The sequence below is a fragment of the Poecilia latipinna genome, unplaced genomic scaffold (genome assembly GCF_001443285.1).
Source record: "Poecilia latipinna isolate Pla-1442-1.1 unplaced genomic scaffold, P_latipinna-1.0 Scaffold2406, whole genome shotgun sequence".
Classification (NCBI taxonomy): domain Eukaryota; kingdom Metazoa; phylum Chordata; class Actinopteri; order Cyprinodontiformes; family Poeciliidae; genus Poecilia; species Poecilia latipinna.
In genome coordinates, this window is record NW_015115022.1 from 1 (window position 1) to 23,241 (window position 23,241).

The following is a 23,241-nucleotide window of genomic DNA, read 5'->3' on the forward strand; positions in this document are numbered from 1 at the left end:
ATTAGCGCAGATTTTTCTGCAGATGGGAACCAGGAGGAAGTTGTTCAGACCCCAGCGGGTGAAGTGATGCTGCGTGGCGCTTCGGGTTAGAGGTCGACCCACTGATGTGAAACCTGAATGATCCAGCCCAGTTCTCTGTCAGCAGTCCTTCATTTCTCTGCAGATTTTTTCTGCATAATCAGCAGTCCGCGTTCTGCAGCAGCTGCAGCCTGAATTTGACCTTCTGAATTATTCAACCCTTTGTCTTGCTGTACAGGTGTGCGACTCGGACACCGTTCTGGATCCGGCTTGTACTATAGAGATGCTGAAGGTTCTGGAGGAAGACCCGATGGTGGGGGGAGTCGGCGGGGACGTGCAGGTAGGAAGCGGAGCTGAACGTTGATCTGAAGGATCTTTGATTAGTTTTCTGCAGTGAGCAGAGCTGAGAGAGCTCTGAGTCTGGAAGAGGTCATCTGAAACACTGACAGGCTTAAAAACACCAAATCTGTGTTATATAGAATTAAAATTAGGGCCGAAACTACCAATTAATTTAGATTAATTTATTCTGATTATTAATGGGATAAAAAAAGTTACTGTTTTTTTAACAGAACAATGAACAGCATATATACTATATGCCCCCATTATATTTACTTTGTTTAATTTATATTTTATTTTTGTAACCTCTGTTTGTTTGTTTATTTTTTTAGTTATCCACCTACTTATTTAAATAATTGTTGGGTTTTTCATGTGCTGTATTTTATTTTTGGTTTATCTTTAGTGAACAGATTACTTGAGACAGTCATTTATATATACATTTTCTATTTTTATACAATATTCAAGCCCTAATTTAAATTAGAAAATAAACATTTTGCATAGCTTTAATTGACGCCTGATCATTTCATTCGTCTATAAAAATACTTCTAACATCAACATGTAAAAACATCAGTATAGTAGGTCTGATGTGTTAATTTATTTTTGGAGAGTTTTGACTTAATTTCTGCTCTGACTGTTGTTCTTTGCTGAAAGAAAATTATTTGTTTTCTACAAGACATTTCTCTGCACCATGTCGCCCTCCAGATCCTCAACAAGTACGACTCGTGGATCTCGTTCCTGAGCAGCGTGCGCTACTGGATGGCCTTCAACATCGAGCGAGCCTGCCAGTCCTACTTCGGCTGCGTCCAGTGCATCAGCGGCCCGTTGGGGATGTACAGGAACTCCTTGCTGCAGCGCTTCCTGGAGCCCTGGTACCACCAAACCTTCCTGGGCTCCAAGTGCAGCTTTGGCGACGACCGCCACCTCACCAACCGGGTGCTCAGCTTTGGCTACAAGACTAAATACACGGCGCGGTCGCAGTGCCAGACGGAGACACCCACGCAGTACCTGCGTTGGCTCAACCAACAAACACGGTGGAGCAAGTCTTACTTCCGTGAATGGCTCTACAACGCCCTCTGGTTCCACAAGCACAGTCTGTGGATGACCTACGAGTCGGTGGTCACCGGTTTCTTCCCCTTCTTCCTGGTTGCAACAGTGATCCACCTGTTCTACCGCGGGAGGCTCTGGAACATCCTGCTCTTCTTGCTGACGGTGCAGCTGGTTGGGATGGTGAAGGCCACCTACGCCTGCTTCCTGCGAGGAAGTCTGGTCATGATCTTCATGTCGCTCTACTCTCTGCTCTACATGTCCAGCTTGCTTCCTGCCAAAATGTTTGCCCTGCTCACCATCAACAAGGCCGGATGGGGAACGTCTGGCCGTAGGAAGATAGTGGTCAACCTCATTGGCGCTGTGCCGGTCACAGTTTGGGCGCTGGTGCTGCTAGGAGGCGTAGCGTACACCGTCTACTGTGAAACCCAGGAGCCATTCAGCGAAATGGAGAAGGCCTTGTTGATAGCGGGGACAGTGCTGTACGCCTGCTACTGGCTCATCCTGCTGGTGCTGTACTTAGCCATTGTAGCAAAACGATGCAACAAGAGGGAGGAGCAGTATCACCTGCCGTACGCGGAGTCCTGAACCGCGGCGGCCGGATGGCTTCCAGGTTTGACTCTACAAGGTGGAGCAAAGAGCTGGGATCTTCAACACTGGTGCTACAAAGATGAGAATCTGAAATCTGGGAGATGGCTGGTGCTTCCACTGTTTGGATTCAGACCTTAAAGCTGCAGTGTGTGACTTTTATTTAAAAAATGTTTTAAACCTGTCACCATGTCAGGAGACAATTAATCTGTTGATATAATTTATCTCCTCCCTGAGACCAAAAACAACAAATCAGAGCCAGAAGGCGGGTCCTAGCGCCGTCAATAAACCTCATATACTGGTTGCTAAATGTGCTAGTGGCGGAAACAACTCAGATGACAGGAAAACCTTTTATCCACCTTTATCGGTGGCTATGCTAACTAGCTTTAGCATTCACAACAAGATCTGCTGACGGGGAAAAGCTGTAGTAGGGATCAAGCAGGGAATGGAAGGGGGATGAGCAGCACTGCACAAGATTGTGATTGACAGCACTTAGACCGGCCTCCTGACTCTGACTGGTTGTTTTCTTCAGAGAGGAAGTGGAGGAGATTGATCTTTTCACAGATTATCTGTCTCATAACAAACTGTCCTGACAGGCCACAGCTCTGACAAATATGTAAAAAACAAATTTTTTTATAAACGTTACATCTGCAGCTTTAAAGTGTTCAGACAGACATTATTGAGGAGAAATTAGCGGCAGACCTGTGATTTTTTTATTTTTATTTTTAATTGCTTTACAAACCAGAAGTGAGAAAATTAGAGGAGGAAACCTCAAAGTTCCTGATGCGTCTGAGGCAAAATTGAAAATATTTTTAAATCCAGTTCCAGTCCGGTCCTGTACAGAGGTGGGTAGTAACTAGTTACATTTACTTGAGTAACTTTTGGGGTAAAAAAATTACTTTTAGGAGTATTTTTACTATGTTGTACTTTTAACTTTTACTTGAGTAACTATAATTAAGTGTCTCTTCACTAAATGAAGAACAAATGTATTTCAATATGAAACTGTCAGAAGTTTCATACTGAAAGAAATTGATTTTGATTTTTTTTTTCCCTTTTGCCTTATTTTATTTTTTTGTAATTATGTTCTTTCAGAAAACTTGCTAAGCCTGGTGGTTGGGGCGATCCAGTCATCTGCCGTGTTTTTGAGTTAAAAAATGTTTATAGTTGACAGGAAGTTTGTGATTTTGTATTAGCAATACCTAAATACCAACTACAAAGTCTTAAAAAAGGCAAACATAAAAAATACAATTAAAATAAATATAATTTTTTGCACTTTAGTTGTTTAATCCGAAGTAAAGTGTCCAAAATTTTGGGATCTTTTATCCGTTACATATTGTTGTATCATGTAGATCAGTGAAGACAGGAAGTGATCAGAGAGTAAAAATCGACGCCTGATGTCAGTTTCCTGGGTGTTGACATACTGACCACATCGTGCTGCCTTTGTGCTCCACAGGCTCTTTAACTCGTCTTTGCTTTCACTGTTAATGGTTCATAAAAAAAAAAACTATAATTAATAAACAATGTTTAGCCAAGTTAAGCCTGGTGGCCCGCCAGGCTTATAATACACTGTATTTATATGAATTATTTTCACTTTGAGTTTTAAAATAACTAAATTTCCTCTTAAAAGACTTTTCACCAAATTCATTTTTACTCTTAATTGGATGGCAACTTTCTTTCTGCTCTTACTTGAATACATTTTTAGCTATTCTGCCCACCTCTGCATATCTACTGTCCGTAAGCCTTTAAATGCATTTCTGCTTCTGCACACCTGTCTTCATTTAATTACTCATTATCAGGCCTCTGCAGAGCAAAAAGGTCCTAATGAACAATTTGATTCCGATGTCAAACAAGGGAGCCATCTAAAAGTTGAGTAGCAGCTCTCCAGGACTGGACTTTGGCACCCATCATGTACAACCAACCAATAAGAAAACATTCAAGCTGCAGAGTAAAAACATGCACTGATCTCAGGGTAGTGCAAGTCTAACTTTAGAATGATGATTAAATTAAAATAGCAGGAAGAAGAGCAGCTCTCAGTTGGTCAAAAATAAAGGAAACACCGCAATGACAAAGCTAATATCTGAACGTGAAAAGAGTGAAAAGTTGGACTGAAAGATCAGTAGTTTCTCTCAGCTTCTGTCAAAACAAATTGGTCAAGAGTTGCTGTATTTCTGTCACAAACCTTGATATGAAGCAACAAGAATCTTAGAAAAAGTGTATAGAAATGTAATATATGTTGAAAATGTCAACACCCAGCTGGTGGAAATGAAGCTTCAGTCAGAAACAACCTGAAGGTGATCGCTATGAAGCTGAACCTGAAGAAATCAGTTATTTCTGGCTTTCGCTGTTTTGTTTCAAGATAATCGGAAAGCAAACAGTGTGGAGAGTCCAGAACCCAAATATTTAGAAGAAACAGAGAACATTTGCACTCAGGGGACATTTTTTTAAAAGTCCTGATCTATTCATACTGTATTTTTATTTTTCTTTCTTCCAGGCGGCAAGAGATTCATTTTTAAAATGGTCTTGATCAGTAGTTCTCCAAGATTTATGAAGTTTTCTTTAAACTTTGGCTGCTTTTCACTCATTTTCTGTTCAGTCTTTTTACCTGACTATTTTCAGATTTTTCAGTTAGTTTGTAAAGCCAATAAATTTTAAGTAATACTCAATGGATAAACAGTGTTGAGTCAATAGATAACTTAAACCTTTGTTAAATTTGATCTGCAGACATCTTTCATTACCAGAAGCCAGTCACCAAAATACATTTAGTTTGCATTTCTTTTGCTGGAATAAGAAAAAAAAACTAAAATATTGCAGTTTTACAGACATCAAATAGTAAAATAGCTTCAACAAAGTGATTTCCAAACAGCAATTACCTAAAAATATAAACGCAGTTAATCATTTGAGGAATTATACTTTTTCTCTGTTATTACAATAGTTTGAAAACCTTAGAGAACTGCAGAAATTTTAACATTATTCTCTCTCTCATGTAAGTCATTACATTAGCTCAGCTGAGCCTGTCTTAGCGTAGCCTACCTTAGTTCTGTCAACATAAACATAGCTCGACTGAATTTAGCCTACTCTAGCATATTTTACCTTTTCTACTTAGTCCTGTCTTGTGTTTGATTATCGTAGTTTGGGTTATATTACTTTTTTGCATCTGACTTTACTCCCCATTAGCTTGCTTTAGCTTACAATGTCTTAGATTAGCTTAGCCAAATTTAGCATGTATGATTACCTGATTACAGTTTTAATACCATAAACAGTTAATCTATCAGATTATGAAGATGGCGTAGTCTACACACAAGAAGATTTAATCACTTTCTTGTAATTTTAATCTTCATAAATATTTGAACGTTTTTTATGTTAAGTGAGCTCACCAGCTGCTAGTAATGTGCCTTGATGAATATGAATATCTGTGCCAACATTAACTTCTTATTTTTATATTATGTAGTTTGGCCGCCATCCAGCAGAGGGCGCCGCTGGTCATCCTTAAGCGGAGTCAATTGATATAAACAAAGATGGCGGCGGTATCGCAGAACGGAAAGGAGAAACGGTTTATACCGGTCCTGTGTAGAAATTTAAATACTGGAGAAGTTTACCTCAGCAGCGTCAGAATATTATAAAAATTTACCCTTTATGTTATTTAAAGACGGTCGGCCCTCTAGATAAGCGAACACGGAGGGTTTTAAGAAAATGATCTTAAGATTAGCTCATTCGTGATAACTTGCGTCCCACTCTGTATTTATCAACGTCAAATTTGAGTGAAAATAAGCTTATGGCAGCTAAAGTCCAAATAAAAAAAAAACCGTTAGAAGGCTACTGATCAAGACCACATTAAAGGTGATGACGTATGATTGGAAACATTCAGCAACTTAAAACTAAAGTTTTGTAACGACTGTATGCAGACAGGAATGAGGGGGGGAATCAGATTTTTATGACTGGGTTTCAGAGTCTGAACCCAGCAGCTTTGACTCCGTCCCGCTGGTCAACAGCAGCACAATCACCTGCTCCAAGCAGAACATCTGAATCATCAAGCAGCTGGATTTCTGGTGCTGTCAAGGACTAATTTATTCTTCATGAGGGTCCAAGTCTCCGTTTACAGCCTCAACTATAGTTTCATTCACCAATTCAGAGATTGTTTTAAACATTTTCCTAGGATGCCAGCTTTCATTTGTGTAACAGTGAAGTTTTTCTATCGAACATTGTTCTTTTTTGATATTTGGGTCATTTTACGTTGGATGGACTTTGTTCAAAACCGTGTAAAGACTGAACACCAAAGAGATTTAAGTTATAAAATCTGGAAGCGTGTCTCCAGTGGACTTTCTCTTTTAATTTATGTTTTTCTGTTGTTGTTTTGTTCAATTTTAAATGTATAGATTCAAAAAGGACTTGTACATTAAAAGAAAAAAATGTGTTTTTAAGATGTCATGAGTTCTTGATTCTTGGTCCGCCGTCTTGGAGCGACATCGGAAGCTAAATCCTAAACGATGTATTTTATTCTGAGACAATTCAACAGCTTACAGGTTTCTTATTTCAGTTTTTTTGGTCATAAACAAATCATTAGAACAAATCAGCAAAAAAAATTGCATTTGTTTTTAAATCACTAATTAATATAATTAATGTAGTTGATATATTATTATTTACTTATAGCATATTCTATAATACATTCTCCCCCACGTTATGACATGTTTAGCACTCTTTTTAAATCAACATTAAGGAATTATTTTCTTGAACCAAGCTCCAATATTTTGCTGAAAAGTTACTTGTGAGTTAGTTTTGTCTTATTTCAAGTGTACTGAGAGATTTGCACTAGAAACTAGACCACCTGGTTGTTTATTACTTTTGGATCTCACCTCAAAATAACAATCCTTGACAGTTTTTCACACTTCTCTACATAATCATTTTAAAATTAGTTTAACTCCAGGGGATAATTTCAATCTCTGGACCGTCTGTTTGCCATTCCAGGACCCAAAATTGGGACCCATCCCCCCCTTTGGGAACTATTCCACTAAATTCATGTTTTTTGACTTTGGAAAACAAGTTTAGAGGTTTGCGAAGAGTGAGTCGCTCAATGAATTGGTCCATTCAGTCATGGGGGCCTCAGACAGGCGGCCATTTTTTTTAAACGTGTGGGAACGCCTTCATCAAACACACCCTATAAACCATTAGCATTCTGGTAACATGTTGCTGCTGCAGCAGAGAGTAAGACTCTGAATGTTTGTCAGCAAACTAATGTTTTCTGATGATTCTTGGATAAAACCTGAACTTTTTATTCTGTTTGTCGCTGCTGCCCCCTGTTGGTCAGATAGTGGTTTTGCTCTGAAGGTGGGAGGTCCAAACTGTTATCTTAACCACTGTGACTTGAACAGATTGTCAAATTAGGGAGATTAACTCAAATTTTATAGGGAATAGGTAAAAATGTGTAAAATACCTTAAAAAATTAATGTTTTAAAGCTGAAAAATACGCTAACATGTAATCTGAATACAATTTTTATCTAAATCCTCATTGAAAGATGTCTGTTTCTAACTGCTGCACTTATTAGTACCTACTGCTTTATCATCCTTTTCTTAACACTGAGAGTTATCAGTTTATTTTAGATTATTACGGATTATTCTGATGATTAACCGATTAAATGGATAAAACCAGATTTTTGAATTGAACCACTTATGCGTTTTTATGCAATAGAAATACATTTTAATATGCAAACTCCAACATATAATTCCCCTTTTAAATAAGAAAATAAACATAAACTAAAATGCAATAACATTCCTTTAGTAAAATGAACTGGGTGAAGCTAAAACACATTTAGACAAATGTGTTGTTCCAGCAAATGGCTTTTTTTGAGTCTGAAAATTCCAGCTAATGATTAATTGATTACTAAATTGGTTGACAATTATTTCAATAATCAATTTATGACGATTAATCCGATTAATTGTTTCAGCCTCTGTGTATTTTTGACACATCTTTATCAGAGATGTAAATAAATGTGGCTGATTTAAATAAACTGAACAAAAAAACTGGATTGATGCAGCAAATAACTGAACAGATTATAAGGCAACAATCAAAACCGCTTCTGCAGTTTAGATATAATTTAATTATATTAGGAATAGGAGAGAAAAACAATTAAGTCCAAACAGAGGAGAAAAACGTCACAAAGCAGCACTTTAAATCACAGAACAAGCCGCTGACCCGTTTGGACTGGCCAGTAATCGTCCTTCTATACTTTCTTGGGAACATTTGTGATGATGGGTTTGGGGCGAGTCTTAAAGATCAGTTTCCGTTTGATGAGAGCCGACACCGAGTAGGACGTGGAGGAGGAGGATGAGGAAGACGAAGGTCCTTGTTGGTCCGTTTCCATGGCAATGTCACCGGCAGCATCTGTGTCCTGTGAATGTCCGGAGTGCTTGGTGAGGACAGCAAAGGGTTTCTCCAGTTTGACCTGCTTCCCGTAGAGAATGTGATGTCCTACGATCAGCACCGGCAACCCCTGGCGGACGAAAGACGAACAGCACAGGAAGTTGAGAGACTAAAACACAGAACTGTGGATGTTTTTCTCTTTTTCTTCCGTCGAGTGAAAATGTTTGTACATTTTTCACCAGAGTAAAATTCAAGCACTTTTCAAGGTAAGTTTTCAAACTTTTCCAGCACTACACCTTGGAAATAAAAACAATACATGTGAACTGAAAAGATAGTTTCAATCCACAATTGAAATGTCGTGGAGGCGTTTGTGGAAGGAAAGCTAAATATGTTTGAAAGACAATTAACTCTGATACTAAATTCAAAGAAAGTTACAAAAAAAAAATTTTTTTGCTAAGATTTCTGTCATTTAGGAAATAGGAATAATTTGATGGAAAACAAGAGAAGTTTGCTCTTTTTAAAGAAAATTAAATGCAAACTGCATATATTTTATGTCCAGCTTTGGTTTAATTTTTGATCTGATTATATTTTCCTTAAAGCAAATTTACTTTTTTGAGTCTATATTCTCCCATTAATAATCAATCAATTACTAAATTAGTAAATTCATCATTATTAATTGTTTCAGCCCAGTTAAAATATGCATCTGATCTTGATGTGACTGGATGGTTCCATTGGGTGTGAAGGATCTGCACCTCCTTGGTGTAGAGCAGGTCTCCCATCACGTTTCCCGCCAGCCCAGAGTTGCGCCTGGACATCATCTCTCCCTGCAGCTCCACCAGCAGCCACTCTGGAGGGCTGCTGCCGTCCACGCTGCCCCTGCAGGAACACAGACACACGGTACCATCTGGTTAAGCAGGAAGTTCTGTCATTACTTCTGCAACTAAAGCACAGGAAATTCTTCATAGAAAAAAACAGGAGAGAGGGGGAATGTTTACATGTTTATTTCTCATGCAAACCTCATGAGATGTTTTTATGATCACAGTTTAAGATTAAAAAGATTAATAGAAACAGAACAATATCTATATAGTATCATACAAAAGTATTTACACCATTCTTGTCATGTTACCACCACAATATTTAATGTAATTTTCTGTGATTTTAAGAGAACACAGAACAATACAAAGTAGATTGGCCCTGCCACATAAAACTGGAATAACAATGAAATCTGGAGCAATTCGAGGGGTTTAAATACTTTTGCAAGGCACTGCACATATCCAGTGCTAATCAGCTGTTGGAAAACATACAGAAAAATGGTGTGAAGAGAAAATTAAAAATAAAATAATTTTTTAAAAAATATAAACATAAAGCATCCCACAATCGTGAGTATTTTTAGTTCATAAAATTACAAAAATATAAAATTATCTGATTATATTTTTATTTGCTACACAATGAGATAGTTTCAGAACTGTTATTTATTAATATTAGTTATATTAATTGATAGATTAAGATAATTAATGATAGTTTACGAATTTCAGATAAATTGGGAGATAATAAATAAGGTTTATAACATTACTTCATTAAAATTTAAATATTTTAGCCTGCAGCTTATACATCGGAACGATATTTGAGGAGCACCTGTTAAAAATATTTTAATAGCTTTAAAGGAAAGTAAAAAAAAAAACTTTTATGGTTATTTTTACGACTCACAAATAAGCTTTGCTATCCATCTTTAAATACTTTTGTCAAATTTTAAATCTGCTGCTGTTATTCTGGATCTTTTGGAAAATTACCAGCTAAAAATACGAAGATCTTTGGTGAAATAAATTAAAAACATCGCAGTTCTGACCGTATGAATATCTGAACCATCCTGCTGAGAACCAACCAGCCGCAGCGTCTTTAAATCCGCATGAAAAAGTTCATTAAGATAAAGCCGAAACGACTGTTTCAGGAATCCGAACTGCTCTGTTTACATTCAGCTTCCCGCCAACCGGAAAGTGATGCGTGCACGTTACGTCATGACGCACTTCCCCCTGGACTTCCTGCTCCGGGTCATGATCAACGTGGTTCCTGATGTTTTGAAACGTGTAGCGTTAAATCTATGGTAAGTTTGGCTGAAAATAAAGGAAAGAGAGAAGTTTAGAAAGTTTTTAACTGTTATATTTGAGTTAGGAGGCGTTTTATTGCTTTTAAACGACAGTTCGCTTCAGTTATCGTTAGCATTTGGAGCTAACTGTTATTTGTTTCTTCATGTTCTTTAGATTGTTCTTTAGATTTAAACAGGATTTTACAGCCAATTGAGCGGCGTCATGATACATTTGTTCCATTAAGAATTATGATATCTAATAAGAACAATAATATGAATAAAAAATTAGAAATTCAACTGATTTTTCATCGAATTTGTAAATAACATTTTAATTGCGGGTTATGACGGAATAATTAGTGTTTCTTAATGAGTCGATGAAAGGTTTTATATGTATATATCATGTTCCTTCAAATGTTATTAAGATTTAAGGAATTATTGTTATGCAATTTAGGATTTATAACGTTTAAGAAAGTACTTGTCTATATTAGGAACTAAAAAGATGTCATTGAATGTTTTATTTATATTTTTATTGGTTTAAATAGTTTTTTAATGATTAGATTTTATGTTTTTTAACTGATATCAGTTTAAAACTCTACACAAATGGGTTCAACTATAAGCATATGGGTTTTTGGCCTTTATTTTTAGGAACTCTGTTTTAAAGTATATTCTCTGAGATGTAGAGAAAAGAACTTTAGAACTGGTTATTTATTTTCTTCATATTTTTGTGTTTTTTTTTCTGTCCCAGATCCAAATGGGGGAGTTTAAGGTGCACCGGGTACGCTTCTTTGACTACATGCCCAGCGCCATCCGGTCCATGGCCTTCAACAGCCACACGGAGCGGCTGGCCGTGGCCCGAGCAGACGGCGCCGTGGAGATCTTTAACTTTGCCGACAACTACTTCCAGGAGAAGGTAAAGGATCAAACCTGCGGTTAGTTTGAACGTTTCCATTGTCAGCTGAACAGATTCTCTGATCTGTTGATACTCAGGTCATCGCTGGGCGGGACGGGAGGTCCATCGAGGCGCTTTGCTGGGTCGGCCGTCGTTTGTTCAGCGCTGGTTTGGAAGGGGAGATCACAGAGTATGACTTGGAGAACCTGAGGCCTCGGTACAGCATCGAGGCCTACGGAGGACCAATCTGGACAATCAGCAGCAACAGCCAGGGGACACTGCTGGCGGTGTGTAGACGTCCCAGTAAATCAATTAAGTGCATGATAAATTAAAACAAATTTAATAATTTCCATTTGCATTATTTATTATTTTTCTCTTTCTACCAAAAACTGGATGACAAAATGTCTTCAGTCTTTTGTTTTGGTCTAAACTAGCCCCTTTTATTGAAGGACAATTTTGTTTACAGAGACTTCATAATTCATTTTATTTGTTGTTTCTGTTGTTAATTTTGGATATTTCCTTTTCTCTGGAATAAGTTACCTTTTCAGATTAGATCTGACCACAATCTGGGTCATTTTAAATCACTATTTAAAACTCATTTTTATATGTTGACATATGACATATGAGGCCTGATACTGTAACTTTTTTGTTGTGATGTTTTAGTTTCATTCTTTGTTCATTTTACTGTGTTAATATCTTTGTACAGCAGTTTTAACCTGTTTTTAAAAGTGCTATTTAAATAATTTTGACACTCACATTTTAAAATGTTAGATGTTCTTTATAATTTAAAGTTTATTGATCTGTGAGAATGTGTTCTTACTTTACTATGCCCTTACGATGGTCTCTAAATGACAATATAATTGTTTATTGTAAAAACGTCTGGGACAATTTATCGTCCAGAAAAATGTGTTATTGTGACAGGCCTGGTCCCGTTAGACTGAAGTTGGGTTTTGGGTCTGACTGATCCAGGTCTGTTTTCTCTGACAGGCTGGCTGTGAAGACGGGACTGTGAAGATGTTTGAGATCCTGGAGGACAGGATTCAGTTTCAGACAAACCTGAGCAGACAGAAAGGTGAGTCTCCCACCACTCACACTTTAAACTGCATTGTAACAAATTACACTCTTTCTTTCTTTATAAAGACTTAGAAAGAAAAACAGTGATGCAAAACACTAGAGAAAGAAAGTCCATCTCTGAATGGCTAGAAAAATACAATTTGTAGTGGTTTAGTCAAAGTTACATTTATTGAATTGCTTGATTGGTTTGCTTATTCCCTGCTATATAGAACACTATAACAATAAATAATGTTATGTAATAGTGAATAGGCCTGTTGTAATAAGTAATAAATCAATTTATTGCATGATAAATTAAGACAGTTTGATCGATCAGAAAAATCAGATACATTTTTAATCCTTCAGGTCGGATCATATCGCTGTCCTGGCATCCATCTGGTGCTCAGATAGCAGCAGGAATGATGGACATGATCAAGATCTTTGACTCAGAAACAGGTAACTTCATCCTGACATTATCCATGCAGAACGTCTGCTCAGTTTTTGGGTTCTGGGTCCGTTATTTCCTCCTGTTTGGTTCTGACTGCAGGCCAGGCCACTCACAGGCTGCTGGTGGACCGAGGCGTTGGAACCTCAAAGAGCCGGGAGGTGGTGGTGTGGAGCGTCGCCTTTCTGAACGACCACACCATCATCAGCGGCGATTCTGCAGGAAAGGTCCAGATCTGGGATGGGTTGACTGGAACTCTGATCAGTACCCATCTGGTCACTAAGTGGGATGTCCTGGTTCTGGCCATTTCACAGGTAGGAAACCCAAGACAAAGAGCGCATGTTGGAATTGGATGTTAGCAAATATGTACAACAGCGTATTATTACAATAAAAAACGGGAAAAAAGTTAATTTCCAACAAAAAACTCAGAAATTTAGAGATCAAACTCAAGAGAATTTCTGAGTTTTAAAAGTCAAACATTTTCTAGAAGAAACTGAGTTTGAAAATCTCAAAATGTGCTTGAAAAAAATCACATTTTGAGATTAATCCTAGTATTTTTTTCTAGAAAAAGCAGAAACATTTTTGAGTTTGAAAAGCCAAATATTTGCTAGCAAAAATTCAAATTTTCGTTAGATTAATCTGAGAAAATAATAATAAAAAAAACAACTTGAAGTTTCTGAGTTTGAAAAGTCTAAAATTTGCCAGAGAAGAACTCAGAAAAATTTTAGATAAAAAAAAAGACAAGTCTAAAATTTACTTGAAAACGCAGAAATTTTGAGATTATCTCAATAATTTTCTAGAAAACACCACACAGCATTCTGGGAGATGTAGTCAGAAGAAAGTATTTCGCCTCTTAACCTCTCTTTGTGGAGTCACTCTTTGGTTACCTAGCAACGAGCTGTTGAGTAACTTGCCCAGCAGCAGTTTCAGGTTTTCCCACTGTGCTTCATAACTGATTAAAAATAAAAAACAACGGCATGAAGTTAAAACTGTGGATAAAAGAGGAAAGGTCGCACCACTAGTTTCGCAATATTTCACATATTTAAAACAAAAAACAAATGAATAATTATCAAATTATAATAATTATTGACTAGCATCATAATTAGTATTTTGATATGTTTTTCATTCATATTGTCCAGACTCACTGACTCAGCAGAGTAATGTTGATCTATAGTTGTTTTTATATTCTTCATTTCTGTTTTTACAAGGAAAAACCAGATAGAGACAGAAGAAGAAGAGCATATGTTGAATGTGAACTGGTTATTTATTTACTTATTAACTTAATTCATATCTACATTTCTGTATTTATTCAATTTATCAGAAGAAATGTAAATATCACTATCTGAAGAAAACAAAATAAAGAATGGTGTGTTTGACAGGACGAGAGCAGTGTGATTGCCGGAACGTCTGAGGGAACCGTTGTCCAGTTCCAGTTCCTCCCCTCCACTGTGGGCCAGCAGGACAAGTTCTGGGTCCAGACCAGAACCTTTAAGAACCACTCGCATGACGTTAGGGCGCTGGTTCACACCGACACAGCCGTGGTTTCTGGAGGTCAGAGTTGATTCGCCATAGTGTCATATTTACATTGAGGTTTCTGTCTCAGTTGTTCAACTGTGTCTTCAGATGAAGCCTTCATCTGTAGGGAAAGAAAACAAAAATATTTTTAAAGCTTAAAGATGAACTGATTGGTTCGTTTCAGGTATGGACACCCAGTTGGTGGTGAGGCCCCTGCTGGACAAAGTGGAGAAGAACACCCAGGAGTCTGCGTTACATAAAATTGCTTTCCCACATGTGAGTCCAGAAAGAGAAAATCTTACTGAGTATGAGAGGAAGAAATATGACATAACAAACAATCCCTCACTTCCAGGAGGCAGCAACATCATCTGGGAGCAACGAGAGATGATGAATGAAAAATAAGAGGATGTTTTCAGAAACATGGTTAATAATTGGACGTATGCAGGAACATTTATCAGCATAAATTGATCCTCATGACATAAATTGGACTCCCTTTTTAAATATTTATGAATTGATTCAGACATCTCAACTCTGATGATATTTTGCGGTTTTAGGACACTGCATGTAGCGTCTTGCAGTCACTCACTTGGACAGCTAGACCTGGTCATAATTTCAGTTTAAATGTATTTAAATCCCTAAGCACAGCCTCTTTCTGAGTGGATTTCGCCACATTTTCTCTTTCCTCAAGTCAGGAGTGCAACAAGCTAAACATCTAATGTTTAAACAGGAAAAAAACTGGTTCAAACTCCTCAGTAATGATATTTAATCACGTGATGCTGAAGATATTCCAATTCACTACTTCAACAGAAGCTGCATTTTTATTGTATTTTTCAAAAAACGCTTAAAAATGTATTTTTTTCCATTTGTGTTTTATGTGCTTGATTGTTTTTCTCTCTAGTTGATGTTAAATATCCAAATATTTAAACAAAAAACTGATTTTTTTACGTCACGTCTTAATATTTTCATATGGTTGTGTAGTATAAACAGCTGCTGTTGGTTGGAAATAACCTGCATCCTCTCTATTGTAGAGAAACCTTGTTAGTTGTGCAAAGAAAGCTGGACTTCTGCTCTTCCAGTTCCCGGATCATTTGGAGCTGTGGAGGCTTGGAGAGAGCGACAGAAATGGTGAGAAAACTCATTAAACCAAATCATAAAGAACTTTTCACTCAGTGGACATAAATACCAAACTAAACCCTTTTTTTTTTTTTGTTTGTTTTTTTTGGTTTCAAATATTTATTTGATGGCATTTTATTTTGAAGTGTTTTTATTTCTTCAGAAACAGGTTCACAGTGGATAAATTTAGCTCAAAAGGTGCAGATATTTAGTTTCATTAATGTCAAACAAACATCTTAAAGTGTAACTAAACTTGATATAAAAGCATAAATTCCTCCAAAGTGGGCGGAGCCAAGACTGGGGATGAGCATAGGGGGTTAGTTAGAGGTGTGGTCAGGACGAGGATGGCCGATTTAGTTACTTTATTGCTACACTTAATGACTTTTTTTTCAAAAAAGTGACAAATCTAGCGACTTTCTTCTGTTATTAGACGTTTACAGCGAAACACGTGAAGCTGTAAACTCTGCACTAACCTTCCTGACTGAGTGAACAGCGAGTTCTGCCTCAGCCCACTCTCTTTTCCTAAACACTGCATTTAGTAAAGATGAATCAAGCTTTAATGTTGGAACCAATAGGAAAATTCAACTGCAGTAGCCATCATTCAACCCGAAGAGGGCAGCACTGAGACAGCGTGAAGTCAAATATTGCAGAATTAAACAAATTTACACAAAAATGTCAGAATCTAAGGAGCAATTTACAGTTTATCAGGGGAAAAAGATTTGTTGTTTGGTGTTAAAGGGGACCTTTTATGAAAAATTCACATTTTGTATGTTTTTTTTGTTCTCCCATTTGGGTTTCCACTGCTTCTAAAAACAGCTCAAGTTTAAACCAAACAGTTGTTTTATGGCAATAAGTTCATGTTTTTTTTGATGTCTGAAAAATTAGTTGTTTCAAAAACCTTCCAAATTTAAGGACACAAATCAGCAGGCACTGCCCCGTTACCTAGCAACCCCTGCAAATCCCAGCCTGTAACCTAGCAACCCCAGCAGAGTTCCGGTCGTCACCTAGAAACCATAGTATTCCATAGATTTACCCTAAGCATAATAGGTCACCTTTAGCTTGTAGCAGAAACTGAAACTGGAGGATTTTGCTCTTTATCTGCCTCCAAACAAACTCTGTTGTTGTTTGTCTGAAACATCAGACATGAATCTGAAACTTGAACATACTTGATTCAAATTCTGGAGCTGAAGTAGTAATTTTCTTTGGTCACACAAATGAGATCCATAAATTCCCAGCAGAGTAAATATTCCTAATGTTAGTTAATCCAATTACTGACATCTAGTGGCCAAGTTGGAGATAACTATTACAGCTACTGTAAATACTGTTGTAATTTGGCCAAGTTACCTAATTTTATATTTAATACCTAAAAATCAGAATTTTTAGTCATTAGTAACTAAAAATTACTAATCATATTTTTATATTTGTCATATTTTTATATTTGTTTATCCTTAAAACGATTCTACTCTCTACTGCATGATGATAGGAACACCTGGAGAGAGTCTACCTGTGAAGAGGAAACCAGAGAAGCTGATCCAGCTGAAGATAAAGGTGGGTAGGGGGCAGATGGGTTCTGTTTCCATGGTAACCATCTGGGTTGAACATGTTGAAATGGTTTGACTGGTTCCAGCTTTTCATCTCAGTGATTTTATTCTGAAGGAAAACATTCAGGGTGTTTTATTTGGTCATCTTAAAAGCAGAGAAAGCATGACATCATCATGTTAGCCAAATATTTTAGGATTAATTTATTTATTGAATCAGTTTTAATTTCACAGTATTTTTTTGATTTTGAATATTTAATTTTTGGAAAATCTGGATTTTTACACCATTGGACCATTTGGGTTTCCATAGTTCAGAATGATGTCACCACGCCCAGAACCGCCATCTTGTTTGACTTCAGGTCAACTCTACAATGAAATATAACTACAATTTTTGTTTTTTAATCTGTACTGATTCCCTTAATATTTTTTTGTTTATTATTATTTATTTTACAAAACAGTAAAACATGAGTAGAGACTGATTCAGTAAATTGGAATATTGGATTTAAGTGTTTGTTTTTTTTACTCCAAAAGTAATTAAATTATTTTAGACAGAAACAGAAACTAATCGTTCTAACTGCTGAAAAAAACAACAATTAGGCCCGAGTTTGTGGTGACTGGTTCTGGTTCTGTTGGAGTTTTCTCTGTGTGAAACGTCACAAGTTATCAAACTGATTGTTGTGTTTGCTGCCCCCTGCAGGGCGAGGACCATATCTGCTGCAGCGCGTTGTCTCCGTGTGGAAGCTGGTTAGCTTACGCCACCGTCGCCGCTGTTCGTCTCTACAGGCTGCAGCTCAGCAGCAGCAACGTCAGCATCCAAAAGGCGAGGAAGTGAACATTTTCATCAGCAAAAAGCCAAACAAAGAGCAGGATTTATTTATTTAAGCTTTCAGATTTGGACATTTATAATGGAGTTCAGATTCTAACCATGAAATTTGACTGAACTGAACAGAAAGACTGAAAATATTTTACATGGAGAAAACTGTAAAACCTACAGCAATGCTTCTTATATTTCCTGTGGCTACGTTTTTATGGGTTAGCAACAAGCTGCTTCACTTGAAGATATGCAGAAAGCCTTTCGACCTGTTTAACCTTTAATGGAGTTTATAAGTATTTAGCTTTCAAAGAGAGCAAAGGTTTTGTCAATTTTTTAAAAATTCTTGACATTTTCAGTGTGTTTCAATGAAGCAAAAAGTGAGAAAAAAATTAATTAAAAAGCATAAAGAGTATTAATAGCAAAGGTCACAGCTGCAATGAGTGGAGTACTTTGATAATAGAGCGTCTGAACTAGAAATTATTTCAGCTGTTTTATGGTCTTAACTGTATTTATCCTGATATTTAAAGCGCAGCATGTAGAAACATTTCAGAAACTGGTCTCTCGTTTGATCGTCTCGTCCTCCTTGCAGGTGTCCAAGCTGCCCAGGGAGCTGAAGTCGGTGCATCAGCTCTGCTTCTCCTCGGACTCCTGCAGGCTGTTCGCCTCTTCCAGCTTCTCCTCCGTCGTCGTTGTCGCTCTCGACCAGACGGACTGTAAATACCTTCACACCCTCAAACACAAGTCTGGTGAGTTTCACTGGAGGTTTGATTGGATTGCTGCTCAGAGGCAGAAGATGATGTCATAGCGTTGGAAACGTCTGATTGGTTTAACTACTGAGTTAATGATGCAAATCAACAAAGAAGAAAATAAACATTTTGTTGCTTAAAATGCAGTAACATAACATTCTTTTAATGAGTTTAAACAAGGAGAATCTAAAACTGGCATTTGAGGAGTTTGGGGTAAAATGTAATTACAGATAAAAGTATTTTCATCTTATACAAAATCTATACAGTTTGGGTTTAATAATTTCTCTGAATATGTTCTTTTTTCAGCAATTGTCCTTTTTTTGGGTCTACATGCTCCAGTTAACGAACAGAAATGTATCATTTTGTCACTTTTTGAACCATTTCTATTAAATATTCCCTGATTTTTAATGTTTTTTTGTGTTTCCAGGCTCCAAACAGCCGATCCACATCCTGTCTCCCAGTGAAGACGGTCAGTGGCTCGCGACGGCGAACACAGACTGCGAGATCCACGTCTTCAACCTTCGAAAGATGAAGGTGAGCGCCAATGTTTGCTTTTGTCTGGACATCATGGAGCAGAACAGCGACAGGAAACAGAATCTGTTTGTGGTTTGCAGCTGCACTGCTCGGTCCCAGCCTACAGCTCCTGCCCCACGGCCGTCTCCATCCACCCGACCAGCGGCAACCTTGTCTCTGTTCATGCCGACCAGCAGGTGGGCGCCTCGGCGACGTCTCTGTTTCACCCAGAGGATCGAACCTGCTGACTTTGTGTCGTTGGTTTGCAGATCTTTGAGTTCTCCCTGAAGCAGAAGGAGTACAGCGTATGGAGCCGGCAGCTGCAGAGGCAGGGCCTGCACCCGCTGTGGCTGCAGCGCGACACGCCCGTTACCCAGATCACCTTCAACCCCAACAACCCGGCGCACATCATGCTGCACGACGTGTTCATGTTCTGCATCATCGACCAGAGTCTGGTACGCAAAGCCACCCGCTCACAATTCTTCAGCATCGCTCTGTCATCCAGAAACATTTTATACGATTTTGTACTTAAATGTGGGCCTTGACTGCTGCTAAAAACAGTGAAAGCGATTAAAAGAGCTGTTTTTTGGCATTAAGGATCATGTCTGATAGTCAGTAGACTCGGTTCAATTGGGGACCAAAGTTGCACCATCTGTTACATTTTCAGCAGCTGCAGGAAAATGAGCTGTTTAAAACTCTTCTGATTGTTACCCAGCAACTCAAAATGAGTTCCAGCACATTTGGCCAGCTGGTTTTACAACTGTGTGTGCTGTACAATGGCTGCTGGAAAACACAAGTATTTTCTTGTTGACTTATCTTCCAGAAACCACTTGCTGGATTCTTGTTGGTTGTGCAGGAGGCACCACTAATCCTTTTCAAAGAGCATGGTTATATAAGTGCTCATCTGTTTTTGCAGCCATTTTCATGTCCAAGTGTAAACGTTAAGTTGGGGGGTCGTGGCCAGCAGCAGCTTATTTGAATTTAAAATAACAAGACACCCTAAAACAGCTAAAATCTCATTATCTAGGAATTATTTTGTGCAAAAAAAAGGTAATGAAAATGTTTTGTCTAACTAGACCAGGGGTGGGCAACTCCAGGCCTGGAGGGCCGGTCTCCTGCAACTTTTAGATGTATCTCTACTTCAACACACCTGAGTCAAATAATGAGGTCGTTAGCAGGACTCTGGACAACCTGACTGCACTTAGGAGGCGATTCAGCTGTTGGATTCAAGTGTGTTGGACCAGGGTGACGTCTAAGAGTTGCAGGACACCGGCCCTCGAGGACCAGGATTGCCCAGCCCTGACTAGACCTTTTCTAACCTGTTCAGGGAAGCGTAATTGGTCACCTTTCTGTTTCATCTGCTCAGCCTCTTCCTGAAGCGAAGTCGAAGTTCTACAATCAGAGGATCCTCCGGAGTCTTCCCGAGCCACAGAGGCTCAGAGAAAGCCACGCCTTCAAGGCCTGCAAGAACTTCCAGGTAAAACCTCCACGCTCTGAATAGTTTTTCTAGAAAATTTCTGAGATTTCTGGCAGACATTTACTTTAGTTTCTGTCTGCAATGCCCCTAGCATGATGTGGTAGAAAACAAATAATAAATATTGCAAAACATTTGTTTCAGTGCCCAAACCTTTTCCACAGATTGACTGTTACTTTGTCCCACAGCACCTGCTGTCTGTGAACCTGCTGGAGGATCTGTCTCTGGTTGTGGTGGAGCGCCCCCTGGTGGACATCGTGTGTCAGCTCCCTGCTCCTGTGCGGCAAAAGTTGTTTGCCACCTAAACAGCGATCAAGTCATCACGATCACAGTTATGTCTCCAGTTTGTTGGAGATGTTTTGATAAAGTAAAAACTGAGAACCAGCCGTCTGTGTGTGCATTAATGTATCCAAGTACGGTGGCTTAGAAGGGTCAAATACATGCAAAAACCTCCATGTCAAGACTAAAGAAAAATGGAACCAGTGGATAATTTATAAAATATCAATTGCTGTAGATTGAATTGCTTTCAATACATAATTGGTTGTCACTTAACTTCAACTGTTAATTTAATTCTGTTTTTTTTTTATTCATTTTTTTAAAGTACATTAAAAAAAATAAATATGCAAAAACCACAAAAGTATTTTACTTTTGAAATTTTCCTTTGGACAAAAAGCCTTTCAGTTTCTGGTTTTTGGTCTTCTAAAAAAAGAAATGCTGAATTTTTGCATTGTTTTCCTGAAATAAATTTAATTCTTACAATCCTAATAAGAAAACCCACATGACTCGGTCAGCTGAAACATATTCACAGACATTTTATTTTTGATTGAAATTATTTCACATCAGTTATTTTTCCTGTCAAAGAGCCTTTGTTTTTCTATTACAACAGCCACAGAGCAGCAGCAGCATTAATAATTGATAACTAATAATAACCCAGCAGGAAAAGCAGATCAATGCGACTGAAAAAGAGAAATGTGATGGGAGCCACTTTTCCAGCTGCAAACAAAAAAACGTTCAGTCTGATTTTTCAGGTTGTGCCACATCTGGCTGCTTTTCTTCCTCACAATCTGATAAGATTTGACACAGACGTGTGTAAAACTCTCGACAGACTGCCTACAATAATAAAAAGGAAAAAAAAAAACAGAAGTGAGGAGGAAGCTCCACAGGATACAGAGACGAAACAGGAGAGGAGTCTCTATTCAACCATTAAACACTGAAACTTCGACACGCTGCGGCCCAGAAGGGCCCACTTGTTTACAGGAGCGGTTCTGGGAGATCCGGCTCATGCCTGCATGTTGGGAACCAAAACCAGGAGCCAGTTAGGTGAGAACATCTTTTAGGCTGGGAAATCACCGTAAAATCATATTCAATGAATTAAAATATGAACTCATCAAATTTCTAAAATAACCTTCAACTATACGTTATATTAACTGCATATTTTTATTTCAAAATTGTTTGTTTTTGTTTGATGCAATGTCCTAGAATGTAATGCTTTTCCATTAGCTTTAAGCAGAAAAATCATCATAATCAACATAAAGGCTTGAAAATGTTAATCAGTGTGCAAATAGTATGTATAATGTGTTTCACTTAGCTATGGATTTGCTGGAGTGAATAAATATTCTAATTTATTGATTATGACTGCTTATTTTCACCGATTCCCCTGTGTCCTTGTTATTGGGGAATCAGCACCCCCTGCTGGTCACAACGTGGTAGTGCCGGATTACAGGATTTGCGTGTTTTTAAATCAAATTTTTCTAAAAATCTGTTCAAACTTTTCTCTACATCGAGAGAAAATTACAAACTCGTTTCCTCTTTGTGTTAAAGCTTCATATTACATGAAATGTTGCATTTAAAGCTACGTAAAAGGATAATTTTGTTGCGTTTTTTTTTTTTTATCTTTCAGCCTAACTAGCTCCTGGTAGCATCAGCAAAGTTAAAGAATTAAATAAACATTCTTTTATTCATCTCCCTCTTACCTGCCCACATAAACTGCTCCAATAAAAGTGAGAAAGTGTTAAAGGATGAACTAAAGCAGTAAAATCCGAGCTGCTAATGTGGAACCACTGGGTCCCACCTCTGATATGATTATCTGAACAACATTCTTTGAGAAAAACGAGAAATATGTGCATTATTATTATTGTTTTATATAAAAAATGGCCACATTTAAACAAATAAAGCTCAGCTACGGTCAGATCGGTTTTCATCAACCCCCCTTGAACTGGCCTTTTGGGGGATCAAATCCCTCCGTTTCAGTCGTTCGTTTTCGGGAGATAAGTGATCAACCCCCCTTCATCAGATTTTACAAACCTTTATATATATATATATATATATATATATATATATATATATATATATATATGAAATAGAAATTACAAAAAAAATATTAGAAGATGCAGCAACGCATACGTGCAAAAAAAAAATTAAACTAGAGCAACAACAACACAGGAAACAAGACTCTGATTAAAGTGATTAAATCATCAGAGAGCTGAAAACCGTTGAAATAATATGCATTAAAAACAGTTCCTTTTTTATGATTACAGTGCACTTTGTGTGAAAAAATAAAACAAAAAACAAGGAAAACAACCACAAACAAACGTTAAGATGAAGGCAACACAAGCCTGCAGCTGAAATCAGGCTTAGAGAAGAAAAAGGGGGATGATGAGGAGGAAAAGGACTCCAAAAAGACGATTATGTACACCGGTATGTACAGGACAACCGGACCC

General features: G+C 37.7%; 3 protein-coding genes across 3 annotated transcripts; 2 read left to right on the plus strand and 1 right to left on the minus strand.

The window, feature by feature from the left end:
• Positions 1 to 182: 182 nt before the first annotated feature.
• On the plus strand, positions 183 to 2,526 carry LOC106937670 (hyaluronan synthase 3; the record flags this gene model as incomplete). Its single annotated transcript, XM_015019301.1, has 2 exons — positions 183 to 358; positions 1,057 to 2,526. Coding segments are annotated over 2 exons (1,106 nt in total), but the record flags the coding sequence as incomplete, so codon positions are not given.
• Positions 2,527 to 8,021: 5,495 nt separating this feature from the next.
• Positions 8,022 to 10,342, minus strand: chtf8 (CTF8, chromosome transmission fidelity factor 8 homolog (S. cerevisiae)). Its single transcript, XM_015019307.1, has 3 exons — positions 10,188 to 10,342; positions 9,094 to 9,217; positions 8,022 to 8,471 (listed from the first exon to the last, which is right to left on the minus strand). Exons 1-3 carry the CDS (start codon positions 10,205 to 10,207, stop codon positions 8,202 to 8,204), a joined length of 414 nt encoding a protein of 137 aa, XP_014874793.1. The 5' UTR covers positions 10,208 to 10,342; the 3' UTR covers positions 8,022 to 8,201.
• A 9-nt stretch (positions 10,343 to 10,351) lies between these two features.
• On the plus strand, positions 10,352 to 20,907 carry utp4 (UTP4 small subunit processome component). Its single transcript, XM_015019306.1, has 17 exons — positions 10,352 to 10,442; positions 11,170 to 11,334; positions 11,412 to 11,600; positions 12,301 to 12,385; positions 12,730 to 12,819; positions 12,911 to 13,122; positions 14,188 to 14,359; positions 14,508 to 14,599; positions 15,352 to 15,448; positions 16,920 to 16,984; positions 17,672 to 17,794; positions 18,378 to 18,534; positions 18,962 to 19,068; positions 19,149 to 19,244; positions 19,317 to 19,502; positions 20,414 to 20,524; positions 20,710 to 20,907. Exons 1-17 carry the CDS (start codon positions 10,440 to 10,442, stop codon positions 20,824 to 20,826), a joined length of 2,067 nt encoding a protein of 688 aa, XP_014874792.1. The 5' UTR covers positions 10,352 to 10,439; the 3' UTR covers positions 20,827 to 20,907.
• Positions 20,908 to 23,241: the final 2,334 nt, after the last annotated feature.

Bases quoted from the DNA above. Each gene is read 5' to 3' on its own strand.
- chtf8 (XM_015019307.1), bottom strand. From the start codon at position 10,207: ATGGTTCAGATATTCATACG. The intron at 9,218-10,187 runs GTCAGAACTGCG...GTGTTCCTGCAG, and splicing joins ATGGTTCAGATATTCATACG to GGGCAGCGTGGACGGCAGCA. The intron at 8,472-9,093 runs GTGCAGATCCTT...TTCGTCCGCCAG, and splicing joins ACCTGCTCTACACCAAGGAG to GGGTTGCCGGTGCTGATCGT.
- utp4 (XM_015019306.1), top strand. The intron at 19,069-19,148 runs GTGAGCGCCAAT...TGTGGTTTGCAG, and splicing joins TCAACCTTCGAAAGATGAAG to CTGCACTGCTCGGTCCCAGC. The intron at 20,525-20,709 runs GTAAAACCTCCA...TTTGTCCCACAG, and splicing joins AGGCCTGCAAGAACTTCCAG to CACCTGCTGTCTGTGAACCT.